The sequence below is a fragment of the Lithobates pipiens genome, unplaced genomic scaffold, assembly GCF_037356315.1.
Source record: "Lithobates pipiens isolate NorthernLeopardFrog02 unplaced genomic scaffold, aLitPip1_a1.2 Scaffold_10, whole genome shotgun sequence".
In the NCBI taxonomy this organism is placed as follows: domain Eukaryota; kingdom Metazoa; phylum Chordata; class Amphibia; order Anura; family Ranidae; genus Lithobates; species Lithobates pipiens.
The window spans coordinates 211,995,052-212,008,457 of NW_027507686.1; the positions used below are offsets into that span (position 1 = coordinate 211,995,052).

General features: G+C 42.5%; 1 protein-coding gene across 3 annotated transcripts in view; it reads left to right on the plus strand.

Annotated features, from left to right (window-relative positions):
• SPON1 (spondin 1) overlaps window positions 1-13,406 on the plus strand; it is a 686,200-nt gene that overhangs the window by 140,771 nt on the left and 532,023 nt on the right. For all 3 annotated transcript variants that reach the window (XM_077460912.1, XM_077460913.1, XM_077460911.1), the window contains exon 3: window positions 4,477-4,610. In XM_077460912.1, the coding sequence (XP_077317038.1) occupies window positions 4,477-4,610 (134 nt within the window). The remainder of the gene's footprint in view (window positions 1-4,476; window positions 4,611-13,406) is intronic.

Consider the following 13,406-nt stretch of genomic DNA (forward strand, 5'->3'; position numbering starts at 1 on the left):
AAAATAAAAATACATTAGACATGCTATCTGCCAATAGAACTTAACCAAAAAGTGCATTCTATGCATCCAGAAATATAAAAAAAAAAAAAATCAAATTAATATTCAACGAAAAAAATAATGTCAAAGCAATAACTCCAAGGCCAATAATAAATAAGACGTTATCTCCTCAGATTCTACAACATGTCTGGTTGATGAACGGCCGTTCAGAAACAAACTAAAAAGAACAAAATGAAAAACGTGAAAAGAAAAGCGCGAATCAACACTCGCCAAACTCCTACTAACACAAAATTAGCAGAAGGAGCCCAAAGGGTGGTGCTAAAGAGCTGAAAAGCCACGTAGTACGTCTAATATGTCACTATGTTCGTAATTGTTGGCCAACATTTGTGTGACCGTGTGTATGCAAGACAAGTTTGAGCCAACACCCTTCTGACAAAATTCCATAGTTTTGTTGTCGAAAAGTCCAATCGTGTGTACGGGGCTTTAGATTGAGCATATGATAACGGTTACCTCTTGTGAAATCTGCATATAAAAACATTGAGCAGATCCGGAGATTGAGAAAGTAAGCCTCCTTCACATGGGCAATTTGATCTGTGCCCCATGCAAGGCCATGTTTTACTAGCACATGTGTTGCGGGCATCCTCCCAATAAATTCCAATAAAATATTACAGTGCACACATGCAAAAAATACATTTACCTCCTGCAAGGCTATTTAAACCACCTAGACATTTTCAAAAAACATTGGATTTGGTCATTCCATATTGCTATATGGTGCTTAAGCCTACTTACTACAACAAAGTACCCCATAGTTAGTGGGGTACTTTGTTGCAGTAAGTGGGCTTAAGCACCATATAGCAATATGGTGTGACCAAATCCCCATGTTTTTTTGAAAATGTATAGGTGTTTTAAATAGCCTTGCAGAAGGTAAAAGTATTTTTTGCATGTGTGAGCTGTAATATTTTTTTCTGTTGTATGGTCTTATGGCTGCACCATCTTTAATGCATCTTTTAGGGTGTGCCCCCCAAATATCTTGTTTGTTTTTTGCAGTGGCACAGTCACTGCTCCCAATGTGCATGGCCTCAAATGCACCCAGAGCGGGTTTGGATACATGCACTCACACATACTTGGATGTCATATTGGGAGCAGCACTTGTGTCCATGCATCCCTATGCCAATAAAACATGGCCCTGCACTAAAGGGGTTATAGGGTTTAGGGTTAAAAATTTGTATTTTCCTGTAAAAGTATTTAAATTAGTCAGTTAAGCTACTTACAATAGATCAACTGGGCAGGGAAAGAGGAGAGGGGCCAAGCTTGACTTTTACAGGAATATCAAAACATGTCTATAACTTAACTGCTTATCTGTTCATCTACTGTTTGCTTTGACATGGTGTTTTTACTAAAGGTAATCTCTGCCTTTTCACCATATGTTCATATGTTTTGCTTGCCACTTATTCTGGTGGCAACTGCCATCTCAACTAGGGTTCAGTTGAACCCTTTGGTTTGTCCAGAAGTTGCTAGGGGTTTCTTGAGCAATTGGCAATTTCTGCCTCTCAGATAAGTTCCAACTGACACCATTGATCTTTGTAGCTATCTGTAAGGGGGTAATTCTTCATAATAACCACACATGTAAAGAACATTCTTTCTACTGAACATCACAATGCAGGGGTACCCAACCAGTGGCCCAAGGGCACATGTGGCCCGCGGAGCCCTCTGATGTGGCCCACGACCTCCTGCTCTGGGATGGCTAGTTGGCAAGCCCAGATCATGGGTTCCCGAACCGGCATCCCAGAGCATCAGTCTTGTGAATGCACTCTGCCTGGAACAGCAACAGCTGGCTATATCCGAATTGAAGACTGTTATTAAAGATATGTTTAATACTATTATCACAGTGTATATATGGGCATATCTGTTCTGCAGTGGTTACCAGGTTTCTTTCAAACTGCACTGAGCCATAGACCTATGGATTTGGTGCGCTTCCAGAACGTGCAAAACACCTGCAGGATATAATAGAATTCTATGGCAAAGTGCAGCTAACCCACAGAAAAGCCAGAGGTGCACTGCTCTGGGTAGACCACAGCACATCAGTGTGAAAGCAGCCTTAGGCGCCTTTCACATGATCGCTCTGACCCAATCAGACCCTCCATTTACCTCTATGGAGTGGCAAATGTAAACAGACTTGTGTCTGTTTACACCTGCGTACCTTCAATCCGATCCACTAAAAGAAAAAAAAAAACAGAAGGTGATCTTTCCCCTTCCATATGGGCAGATTGGAGGGCCCATAGAATATAGTGGGCTATGTCCATGTCCGCTCTGCATATATGGAGTGTACTCAGACCTGTCATCCGCCCACTCTGCTCTCTGTGGCGCGTGACTGGTTACCAAGTTGCTTAAGTTGTCCTTGCTCTTCAAAAGGTTGGGCACCCCTGCACTAATGTATCAAGAGTTGTAGATAGTCATTATTAACAGGAGTTCCCTGAGACCATAAAGTTATTTCAAGAGTTGCTGTGTTGAAAAGAAAGGTTGGTTGAGAGGCTGGTTTAGCTATCCATTCATTCAGAGGGAGTTCCTCTTACTTCCTTATGTGGGACAGGAAGTGAAAGTAAATTTAGTTCCCCAATGAGACACAAACAGCAAAAAAAGACCATAATGGTAGGGGGGTTTAGCCATTTCCTACTGCCTCCAAAAAAAAAAAAAGTTTGGCTTTACATTTACTTTATACGACTTAATGGCATCTTTTAGTGTCACCTACTCAATCTTATTTTGCATTGCAAACGTCCAAATCTCTCAGCTGTGCCCACATTCCAACAATCTTACAATATATAGACAACTTTGAAGCATTTTGAAGAGCAAAGGGAATGTCCCACTGGTAATACGAATGCCAAAAAAAGAGAGAAAAATTCTAATGTATAACTTCTGGGAAAAACCATCTCTGGACCTAATAACAGCTGCAAAGAAACATTAAATCCATTTAGAAAAAAGGCTAAATTACCATCGTAATATTCTTATTTTTTGCTGTTAGGCATTGGAATTTAATAGACTCCTTGGAACAATTTCATATTCCATACTTGGGTCAGTGACATGCAAGTATAGAAGGTAATTAATAGTTTCGATTAAACTCCTTCCATACGGCAGAACTGGAAGATAATAAGTTAACCGAACGATTGCATAACTGTGATTATTACTGCTTTTGATTGCATTGCAGGGATCAGATGTAATATATTTCTTATAGGAGACATCTGCCGCATACAAGTAAAGTATCTAATTATAATATTATTGTTTTCAATGTACATAAATTATTGTCTGGAAAAGAAAAGGAAACCGTTGTTTTCCCTTCACTGGTGATCCATATGTTCAAGAATTGAAATGTATTTCCAAAATGGAATTTCTCGAGCACCATTCAAATGTTGTATCCATCAAACTGTCATACGGTGAACTGACATGCTGGTAGTCTAAATCAATTTACAAGTTTTATGTCATATGTTTCAGCTTAAAATAATGAAGTTATGGCTGGTATCTTCTGGTTTCAAATCTGCCATAAAGAGACAAGCAAAATTTACAACTCTAAATCTAAGCCTACATGGAGGGTTCAGATCATTAAGAGTAAGCCCCTCCTGATATAAAACAAATTGTCAAGGCTTCCTCATTTCAATATATAGGATAAACCTTTTACTAAAGGAAGATGTTGCTATGAAGTCAGCAGATATTGGCATCCAAGCAACCAATGACATATCTCTAGCCCCATTCAGCTGGTGGCCAGGAGGTCCCTTGACTAGGGTTGCCACCTCATTCATTTAAACCCAAACACATATGAATTACACAGGTTCTGAGGCTAATTTAATGCAGATGAGGCACCAAGTGAGTTTAATTACCACCTTAATTAGAACAGAACCTGTGTAATTATTATTAATATGTTTTCATTTTTAAAGGAATGAGGTGGCAACCCTGCACTTGACCAACTGAAAATAAACCAAGGGGCAGGGATGCTGGATGATGTCCGTACAAAATAAGGCAATGGCCAATGACAATTGTGCCAAAGGACAATGATGTCAATCAACATCCCAGCACAATGACAAGTGTAAGCCTGAACAGAGAAGGAACACTTGCTGGTGGCCACTGGAAACACATGCTGACACATAGCAAAACACAGTGCCACCAGCAGGAAGGGTGGTGTAAAAATAAAACTATTATAATCAATTCAAACACATTGAGTACACAACTCATGCTATTCAACCTAAGTAATCCGATTAAAGTGTTGCATACTTTCTGCACCTGTTCCTTTTAAAGGAGTAAAAAGAACAGAACTACTTAAAAAAAAAAGATAGGTAATATTCACTATAACACTAAAATTCACGGCACATGGTTGCCATTCCTTCTCTGCAGAAATTTCATTAGTATTGCTCAATGGGCCATTATTCACTAATAATCTCTTATGGCAAGTTTAGTGTCAGTATGTAATTAACCATGAATTTTAATTTGCAGATTATAGATGATGAAGAGACACAGTTTATGAGCAACTGCCCTGTAGCTGTTACGGAGAGCACGCCAAGGCGAAGGACGCGGATACAGGTCCTCTGGACAGCGCCATCTATTGGCACGGGCTGTGTAATACTTAAGTAAGTACTGTCATGTTCACACATTATATATTAATATAAAAAAAACTGCAAGATTTTGATTACTGCAAATAAAAGTACCGTATGTCATAGCAATCAATACAAATGCATTTACAGTGATATTGAAAGATTATTGTTTGTCAAAGTATGTGCAAAATAGGTGACTGCACTCCAATCTCCAGAAGTATAAATGCTTTAATTGTAAAAATCCACGCATAACATCACTAAGGCTGCTTTCACACTGGGGCGAGAGCGGCGTCGGCGGTAAAGCGCCGCTATTTTTAGCGGCGCTTTACCGTCGTTTTAGCGGCGGTCTGCGGGCGCTAGCGGGGTGGTTTTAACCCCTGCTAGCGGCCGAAAAAGGGTTAAACCCGCCCGCAAAGCGCCGCTGCAGCGGCGCTTTGCCGGCGGTATTGCCGCGGTGTCCCATTGATTTCAATGGGTAGGAGCGGTATAGGAGCGGTGAATACACCGCTCCTTCACCGCTCCAAAGATGCGGCTAGCAGGACTTTTTTCACCGTCCTGCCAGCGCATCGCTCCAGTGTGAAAGCCCTCCGGCTTTCACACTGGAGGGAAAGGGGCCAGGTTTTTTCAGGCGCTACACAGGCGCTATTTTTAGCGCTGTAACGCCTGAATACCGACGACGACGTAACGCGTAGGAACCCGGAAGTGACGTTCGTATCCGGTTTTTGTCTGCTGTTTGTCAAATGTGCTTACTGTTGCTTCACTTGTGAGTAGTTTTAACCCTTTAAATAAATTGCTATATTTAAAAAAAACTACTACACTATGGCGGTTCTCTCTGATCTATTCCCCTGAGTTCACCCACCATCCATGAGGAAGCTATAGAAGTCTCCCAAAGAATTTGTTCATACAGCCATCTCTGCAATCATCTTGGTGTCCATTACTAATTTTGCTGTGTTACCCACAGCAGTGAGGTAATTGCACAGCATTAACACTACCTGCACGGATCACCACGGATGGATTTATTACTCAGCACGTTGCACGTTTAATTTAGTGTGTCTACCGAAATTGCACGTTTTGATTTGATTGTGTATGGGACATTTTATACAAATCACAATTGTCACTTGGATTCAAAACCTGTTTATTTTTCTTTGCTCATATATATCTTTGGCTGTATTTTTCACATGCTGAATATGCTCACACATCCTATATTTTGATATATATGGTAAATTCATGTTTTTTGCATTTAGAGTCATTTTATGGTTTTTACACTAGGTAATCACTATATGATCTATTGTAGTTCCACTTTAGTTCATTGGTATATATGCACAGAGTCATTTTTTGATTTGTGTATGCACGTCTGCACTTTTTACTATTGCACACCATTAGCTTTATTGTGGCTATTTGAATGTTTTGTAATTTAGCGCATCACACTTTTATCTATTTACTTGTATTAGTGAGAGACAACTCATTTAGTGACTGCTGCTTTTTTCATTAGTTATTCTCGCTCGCCCATAATTTTCCATAGAGCGCGGAAGCCTTTTAGATATATTTACTAAACGCCTGAATACCGCCCCAGTGTGAAAGCAGCCTTAGCCACGACACAACAGGACTGTAGCAACAAGGTTAACTTTTTTCATGAACCAAATCACTTAATCATAACCTCAGAAGCACATGTGCAGCTAACTCTTATATACCTGAATAACAGCTGAATCAATTAGTGCTTACAGACTGCTACTAAGGACAAAACAGACACATCTAGCATGTAAAAAAAAACACAAGATAGAGCAAGATAAAACAGAAAAGGAGAAATAGCTACATATAGTAAATAAAAAAACAAAATGAGATTATAAAACAAAAGAATGTAGCAACATTCAAAGAAGTTTGTCCTACAGAGCCAAACACTGGTGGTGACAACAGAAGGAGAAATCCGGAGAGTCCTGTGTAGGTGTCACCAGCCCCAACTATACCAATGTAGGCAAAGAAAGACAACCAACCGTTGTATCAATCTATACATATGCATGATATATCATGATTAAATAATAAATCATAAACAAATAGTGAAAAATAGAAACCTATTCATATCAGCCTAAAGCTGGATACACACTATACAAATTTTGTTGTTCAATTTCTTTTAGATTTACCTTCAGCTATATAGTGCAAGGGCCTGCCTGATTGCATACAAATTGAAAGTGTTTAGGTTTGACCTCATATTATATAATTTTGGTAAATCTAAAGGAAAAAAAATCTAAAGAAAATTGTATAATGTGTATCCAGCTTTAGACATGTACAAATTGCTATCATGGCTGTAACCAAATAATATGTACTTCTAATATTACAAAACCTGAGTAAATAACAACATTTTACCCCATCAAGGTGGCGGGCTGTGGGCACCTGCTCCGATGTCCTCTGCTCCAGCACGGCGCATTCGATCTAGGTGGCATGGTGGCTTTCTCCATGCGTCTCCCCTCTCCTCCTCCTAGGAGCTAGACATAGGATCGCCTGTCGTTTTGGCTAATCAGTAAACAGGTCCCTGATTGGCGGGGAGGAGATTTAGTGTGAAAATAGCGAATATTCATTTTGTATTGTCACACAACTGGGTGGGATCGGGGGCACAGTGCCCTGCGACCCAAGCCCACCCTTTTTTGAAGTCTATTAGAGCCTCCAATCACGTACATCAATCCCCCCCATTGGAATCCATAGTCCGACGTCCCATATGTAGATCTGGGGCTGGACACATGGATGGGTGGGGCTGTGCCGTGCTCCCCTAATGGATGAGCCACCACAGCTCCTGAAGATTGGAGTACTCTGATGGTCATCCAGTTCACGTACTGGACCAGCACCAGATCTTCAATACAGCTATTGTATGACCTGGAGCGGTATTGCAGCCTCTTTGTTTTATTAATTATCATGGGCTATTGCACTTGAAGTCACAATGGCCTGTTACTGGCCAGTTGCTGTGGGAAAATCAGTCAGTCAGAACTGACCTATAGGATTGCAAATGAGAATATAAGAATGGTAAAATCACTGTGCCAGACTACTACTCAGAATGGAAACATATACAGTATCTCACAAAAGTGAGTACACCCCTCACATTTTTGTAATTATTACATCTTTTCATGTGACAACACTGAAGAAATGACACTTTGCTACAATGTAAAGTAGGGAGTGTACAGCTCGTATATAACAGTGTAAATTTGCTGTCCCTGCAAAATAACTCAACACAGCCATTAATGTCTAAACCGCTGGCAACAAAATTGAGTACACTCCTAAGTGAAAATGTCCAAATTGGGCCCAAATAGACATTTTTCCTCCCCGGTGTCATGTGACTCATTAGTGTTACAAGGTCTCAGGTATGCATGGGGAGCAGGTGTGTTAAATGTGGTGTTATCGCTCTCACTCTCTCATACTGGTCACTGGAAGTTCAACATCTGAAAAAAAGAATTGTTGCTCTATATAAAGATGGCCTAGGCTATAAGAAGATTGCCAAGACGCTGAAACTGAGCTGTAGCACAATGGCCAACAATATACAGCGGTTTAACAGGACAGGTACCACTCAGAACAGGCCTCACCATGGTCAACCAAAGAAGTTGAGTGCATATGCTCATCGTCATATCCAGAGGTTGTCTTTGGGAAATAGAAGTATGAGTGCTGCCAGTATTGCTGCAGAGGTTGAAGTGTGGGGGGGTCAGTCTGTCAGTGCCCAGACCATACGCCACACACTGCATCAAATTGGTCTGCATGGCTATCATCCCAGAAGGAAGCATTTTCTAAAGATGATGCACAATAAAGCCCGCAAACAGTTTGATGAAGACAAGCAGACTAAGGACATGGATTACTGGAACCATGTTCTGTGGTCTGATGAGACCAAGATAAACCTATTTGGTTCAGATGGTGTCAAGCGTGTGTTGCGACAACCAGGTGAGGAGTACAAAGACAAGTGTGGCTTGCCTACAGTGAAACATGTTGGTGGAAGTGTCATGGTCTGGGGCTGGCACTGGGGAGCTACAGTTCATTGACTGCCAACATGTACTGACATACTAAATCAGAGCATAATTCCCTCCCTTTGGAGACTGGGCCATAGGGCAGTATTCCACCATAACTCCCTCAAACACACCTCCAAGACTACCCCTGCCTTGCCAAAGAAGCTGGTAGTAAAGGTGATGGACTGGCCAAGCATGTCTCCAGACCTAAACCCTATTGAGCATCTGTGGGGCATTCTCAAATGGAAGGTGGAGGAGCTCAAGGTCTCCAACATCCACCAGCTCTGTGATGTCGTCATGGAGGAGTGGAAGGGGACTCCAGTTGCAACCTGTGAAGCTCTGGGGAACTCCATGCCGAAGAGGATTAGGGCAGTGCTGGAAAATAATGGTGGCAACACAAAATATTGACACTTTGGACCCAGTTTGGACATTTTCACTTAGGGGTGTACTCACTTTTGTTGCCAGCAGTTTAGACATTAATGGCTGTGTGTGAGTTATTTTGAGGGGACAGCAAATTTCACACCGTTATACAAGCTGTACACTCACTAATTTACATTGTGGCAAACTGTAATTTCTTCAGTGTTGTCACATGAAAAGATATAATAACATATTTACAAAAATGTGAGGGGTGTACTCACATATATATATATATATATATATATATATATATATATATATAATATATAGTATGCATGTATATGCTAGTTATCATTTGAAGATTGAGTTTTTTATGCATTAGCCTGTCGATAGGGTATTTTCATTAAGGGTCCATGCATGTGCAAAGAGGTGATTTTTTTGGAGCATTAGGCAGGTGCTCTGTCGTGTGTCAACATGTTTCCTTTGTATGTTGACATACATTTTGATGTGCATTGATGCATACCTTCAATGTGTTTTGAATTTAGAATTTGGAGTGGATAAGGATTAACGGTCAGGAACCAAGGTTTGTTAAAATCTATTTCCAATGCAGCAAAACACATGCTGTTCTGTTTCAAATGACAGTTTATGCAGTGACATACCTGCTTAGACCCGGTCCATCTGGATAGTAGGGTAACCTGCCGTATTGGCACCATCCAGAGACAGCTAAAAGAGGTTGTAAACCTCTCTGTGGAAGTTGTACCTATGGGTAAGCCTAGAATAAGGCTTACCTGTGGGCACTGTAAATATCTCCTAAATGTATGCCGTTGAGGAGATATTTACTGTGTTTTGCGCCGATGATGTCATCTGCGCATGCGCTGTGAAGAAACAACCTCCGTGCCGTTTCTTCAGGAGCTCGGGAGTGACGTCACGTGGCTCCGGTTAGTCACAGAGCTGGAGTTCGCGGCCCCGGAAGGAAGAGGTGCGAACATGGATGTTGCCTGCAGCAGGGAGGGTGCGGGCTTTGTAGGTAAGTAAACAAACAAAGATTTGTTTGTTAAGCCGCGTACACACGTAGCCGTCTGTCCGACGTACTTAGTCTGGTGAACTTCCCGCCAGACTGTACGTCGGACTTTCCAAACGGGCTACTTGCCCACACATGGCACTTTTTCAGCGGACTAATACGGCGTACTAAGTCCGCCGTACTATCCGCCCTACTTTTGAAATGAACGGACTCGCCCACACACGCGGAGGAAAATCCACTCATTTCGAGCGCGTCTCCAGGTAGGCGGGGCCCGCGAAGGATATGTCGCTGGCCCCGCCGCCTGGTATGGACTTAAAGGGGAACCCCAACGCCAAAAGCACCTTGTCCCCATGTTGATGAGGACAAGGGCCTCTTCCCGACAACCCTGGCCGTTGGTTGTCGGGGTCTGCGGGCGGGGGGCTTATGATCAACGCATATCCCTTCCTTAAAGCGTGTACTTGTCTACTAAGTATCATTTCTGTCTGCTGCCTCCTTTCTCTGCTAGCTGCATGAGTCACTTCTGACAAGTTTTCCTGACACTATAATATAAAAAAGGTGCTAGAGGAGGGAGCTCCAGCACACAGCCTGTGTCTGACAGTCTCAGCTCTGTTCCTGTGTGCTGTGTGTAAGGGGGATGTGTGTCTCTTTCCTCCAACCAGCTCTCAGAGAAGACGTAGAGAAGAGAAACCAGCAGATAAACAGGTACAACTTATGTAGGGGGATTTGTTTAATCTCTGTGTATCACTTCACTGAGTATATGTAAGGGTTTACAAAGTTTATTAGATTAATAAATTGTTTCATTAAAGTTTTATTACATTTTTGGGTATACTGTTTGTATATAATAAACAATGTACTCAATACTTAATCTAGTTGTGTAGAGTTTGCACAGCAATTTGTTAGCAGTTGGTTCAAGCTGTAAACATGTATTTGGGCATGAATATTACAGTATTGCTCTTCAATTACTTTTCCCTACCACAACCAGGGCTGTCTTTAAGACAGATCAAAAGGGGCAGCTGCCCCGGGCCTGGTAATGGTTGTGGGGCCCAAAGCAGTTGCCCCTTGAGCCTACACTGCCTGAAAATTGTTGACAAGTGGATTCGGGGGGGGAGGCCAAGAAAATGTTTGCCCAATCAATATTAAAGATGGCCCTGACCACAACCCAAATTGACCATGGAAGCCTTGTTGTGTGCAGACGTCCAATATTAAGATTAAGTAGTAAGATGTTTTTACTACTACCATAATATTGGATGAGAGTAGTGATCTAAAGTGAGGATATAAGGTGGCTTTGTGTTCCAGCATTATCTATCTATTGTCAGTCAGTAAAGATTTGACAGAGGGTCCAACCTTTCTCCACTCTATCCACCCCCCCCCCCCAAACCCCCCAAAAAAATAAAAAAAATAAACACATACGGTGGCTCTAACGTTGTTTTTTTTTTTTTTTTTTACTCTAATGCAATCTCTATATTATGGTAAAAACCCAATACTTTTTCTATCCACCCCTCCCTAAACACTTACCTGACGCCTATCTCTGCTCCAGGGCTGTCCCAGCTACAGCACTGCTCCTTTCACTTCTTGGATTCACAAGGAGATACTGAGAGGAGTGGAATCCATAGGCTCCTGCTGTTGTCAGTTAAACTCATGTGAGGTGGGAGTGGGGGGGCATGGCTTACCAGTGCTGTGTGTGTCTACCATGTTTCCCCGAAAAATATATATTAATTTTGGCAACAAAAGATCCAGTAGGGCTTATTTTTGGGGTAGCGCTTGACAATGTGCTGTCTTCTCTCCCCATCTGCCTGTCAGGCTAGTGGAACTGACTAAAAATGGGTGTAAAAAAATAAAAAAATGCACAAGGCAAGCCATGCATTTCTCTGCAATCTGTGTTAAACACCGTGCAACAGCACCGTGACCTGCCTATCCTCTCTTCCCGCACTGACCGTAATTTTCTGGTGCAGTCCAAGGCTATTCCAAGCATTGCAGCGGAAGGGGGCCCGAGATCCCCCGCTGACAGAAGAGGTAAAGAGGAGAGCATCGGGGATCAGCTGAAGGCCGCTTGGTGCTTAGATGACCAGCCGGAGCCTCCTTCCCTGCTCCGAGGATTGCAGGGGGGGGGGGGTGAGCAGCGGGGGATAAACTGAGCGCCGAGCGGCGCCACACAGAACGCATTAATCAAACATAGATCACAGGACACACAGTTCACACTATATAACACTGTAATAAAGTGCATTTACATTTTTTTCAACCCTTTTAAACTAGGGCTTATTTTCAGGGTAGAGATTATATTGCAGTCCTCTCTGAAAATCACAGTAGGGCTTATTTTCGGGGTAGGTCTTATTTTTGGGGAAACACGGTATGAGCGCACACAGCATGGCTCAGTAGCCTGCCTGCACCAGCGTCTCCATAGGCACCCAGATGAAGGAGGAACAGACAGTGCTGGTGGGGGACTGCTAAAGAGGAGATAAGGGACTGCTGCTTTTATTTTAGTTAAGGAAAATAAAAACGTTAGTATCACTTTAATTTGAAACAACCACTATAGATAAGCGTACACTTGTGTGGTATGTAAGCCCACACTGTGCCATATGTTGACGTGCATTGCGTTAAAGCAGCCCATTCATTTTAAAGAGGAAGTAAACCCTTCCAAACAACTTGGACCTACAGGTAAGCCTAGATTAAGGCTTACCTGTAGGTCCAAGCAATATCTCCTAAACCTATATGGTTTAGGAGATATTTGCCCGAAAATGGGCACCGCTGTCTATGGCGCATGCGCCGTAGACAGCGGCGCGCAGGCGCACTAAATGCGGCAAATCCATGAATGGATTTGCCAAATTTGTCGACTCCCGTGCGCATGCGCGGGAGTGACGTCATCGCGGCTTCGCCGAGTGGCAGCGGCGGAGCTGCGAGACGCGACTCCCGTGCGCATGCGCGGGAGTGACGGCTTCGCCGCTGTGATTCGTCGGAGCTGCGAGACGCCACCAGCAACATGGATGCGGCGGACTACAGGGATCAGCGGCGACTTTGCTGGCTCCTGTGTCAGGTAAGTGACACATAATGAGCTACTATGCAATGCATAGTAGTCCATTATGCTTTACCTTTGCAGGGAAAAAAAGAGGAAGTAAACCCATCAGGGTTTACTTCCTCTTTAAATAGGCTGCTGACGCTAGTGATCACAATAAAAACAAAAAAGCCCCTGGCCCTTTTTTTAAGATGCAGTATGGTGTCCTACAAAACAGGTGCGTTGCCTTAGTGCATTGGGGATTCATTTGAAATTAATGGCACCCGCAGTGCAGCAACACAGATAGCCGGCATTACTACAGTGTAAATCTTCCCATATATCTCATATACGATTTAACCTCTTTATGCATTTTAAAATATTTGTATATCTGCAAAAATAATACCTGGTACTCCTACGATGAATGCCCTTGTTCAAGCATTTTCTTGTTATAAGGTGACAACGCTCACCCTTGTCTCCCAATTATGCCC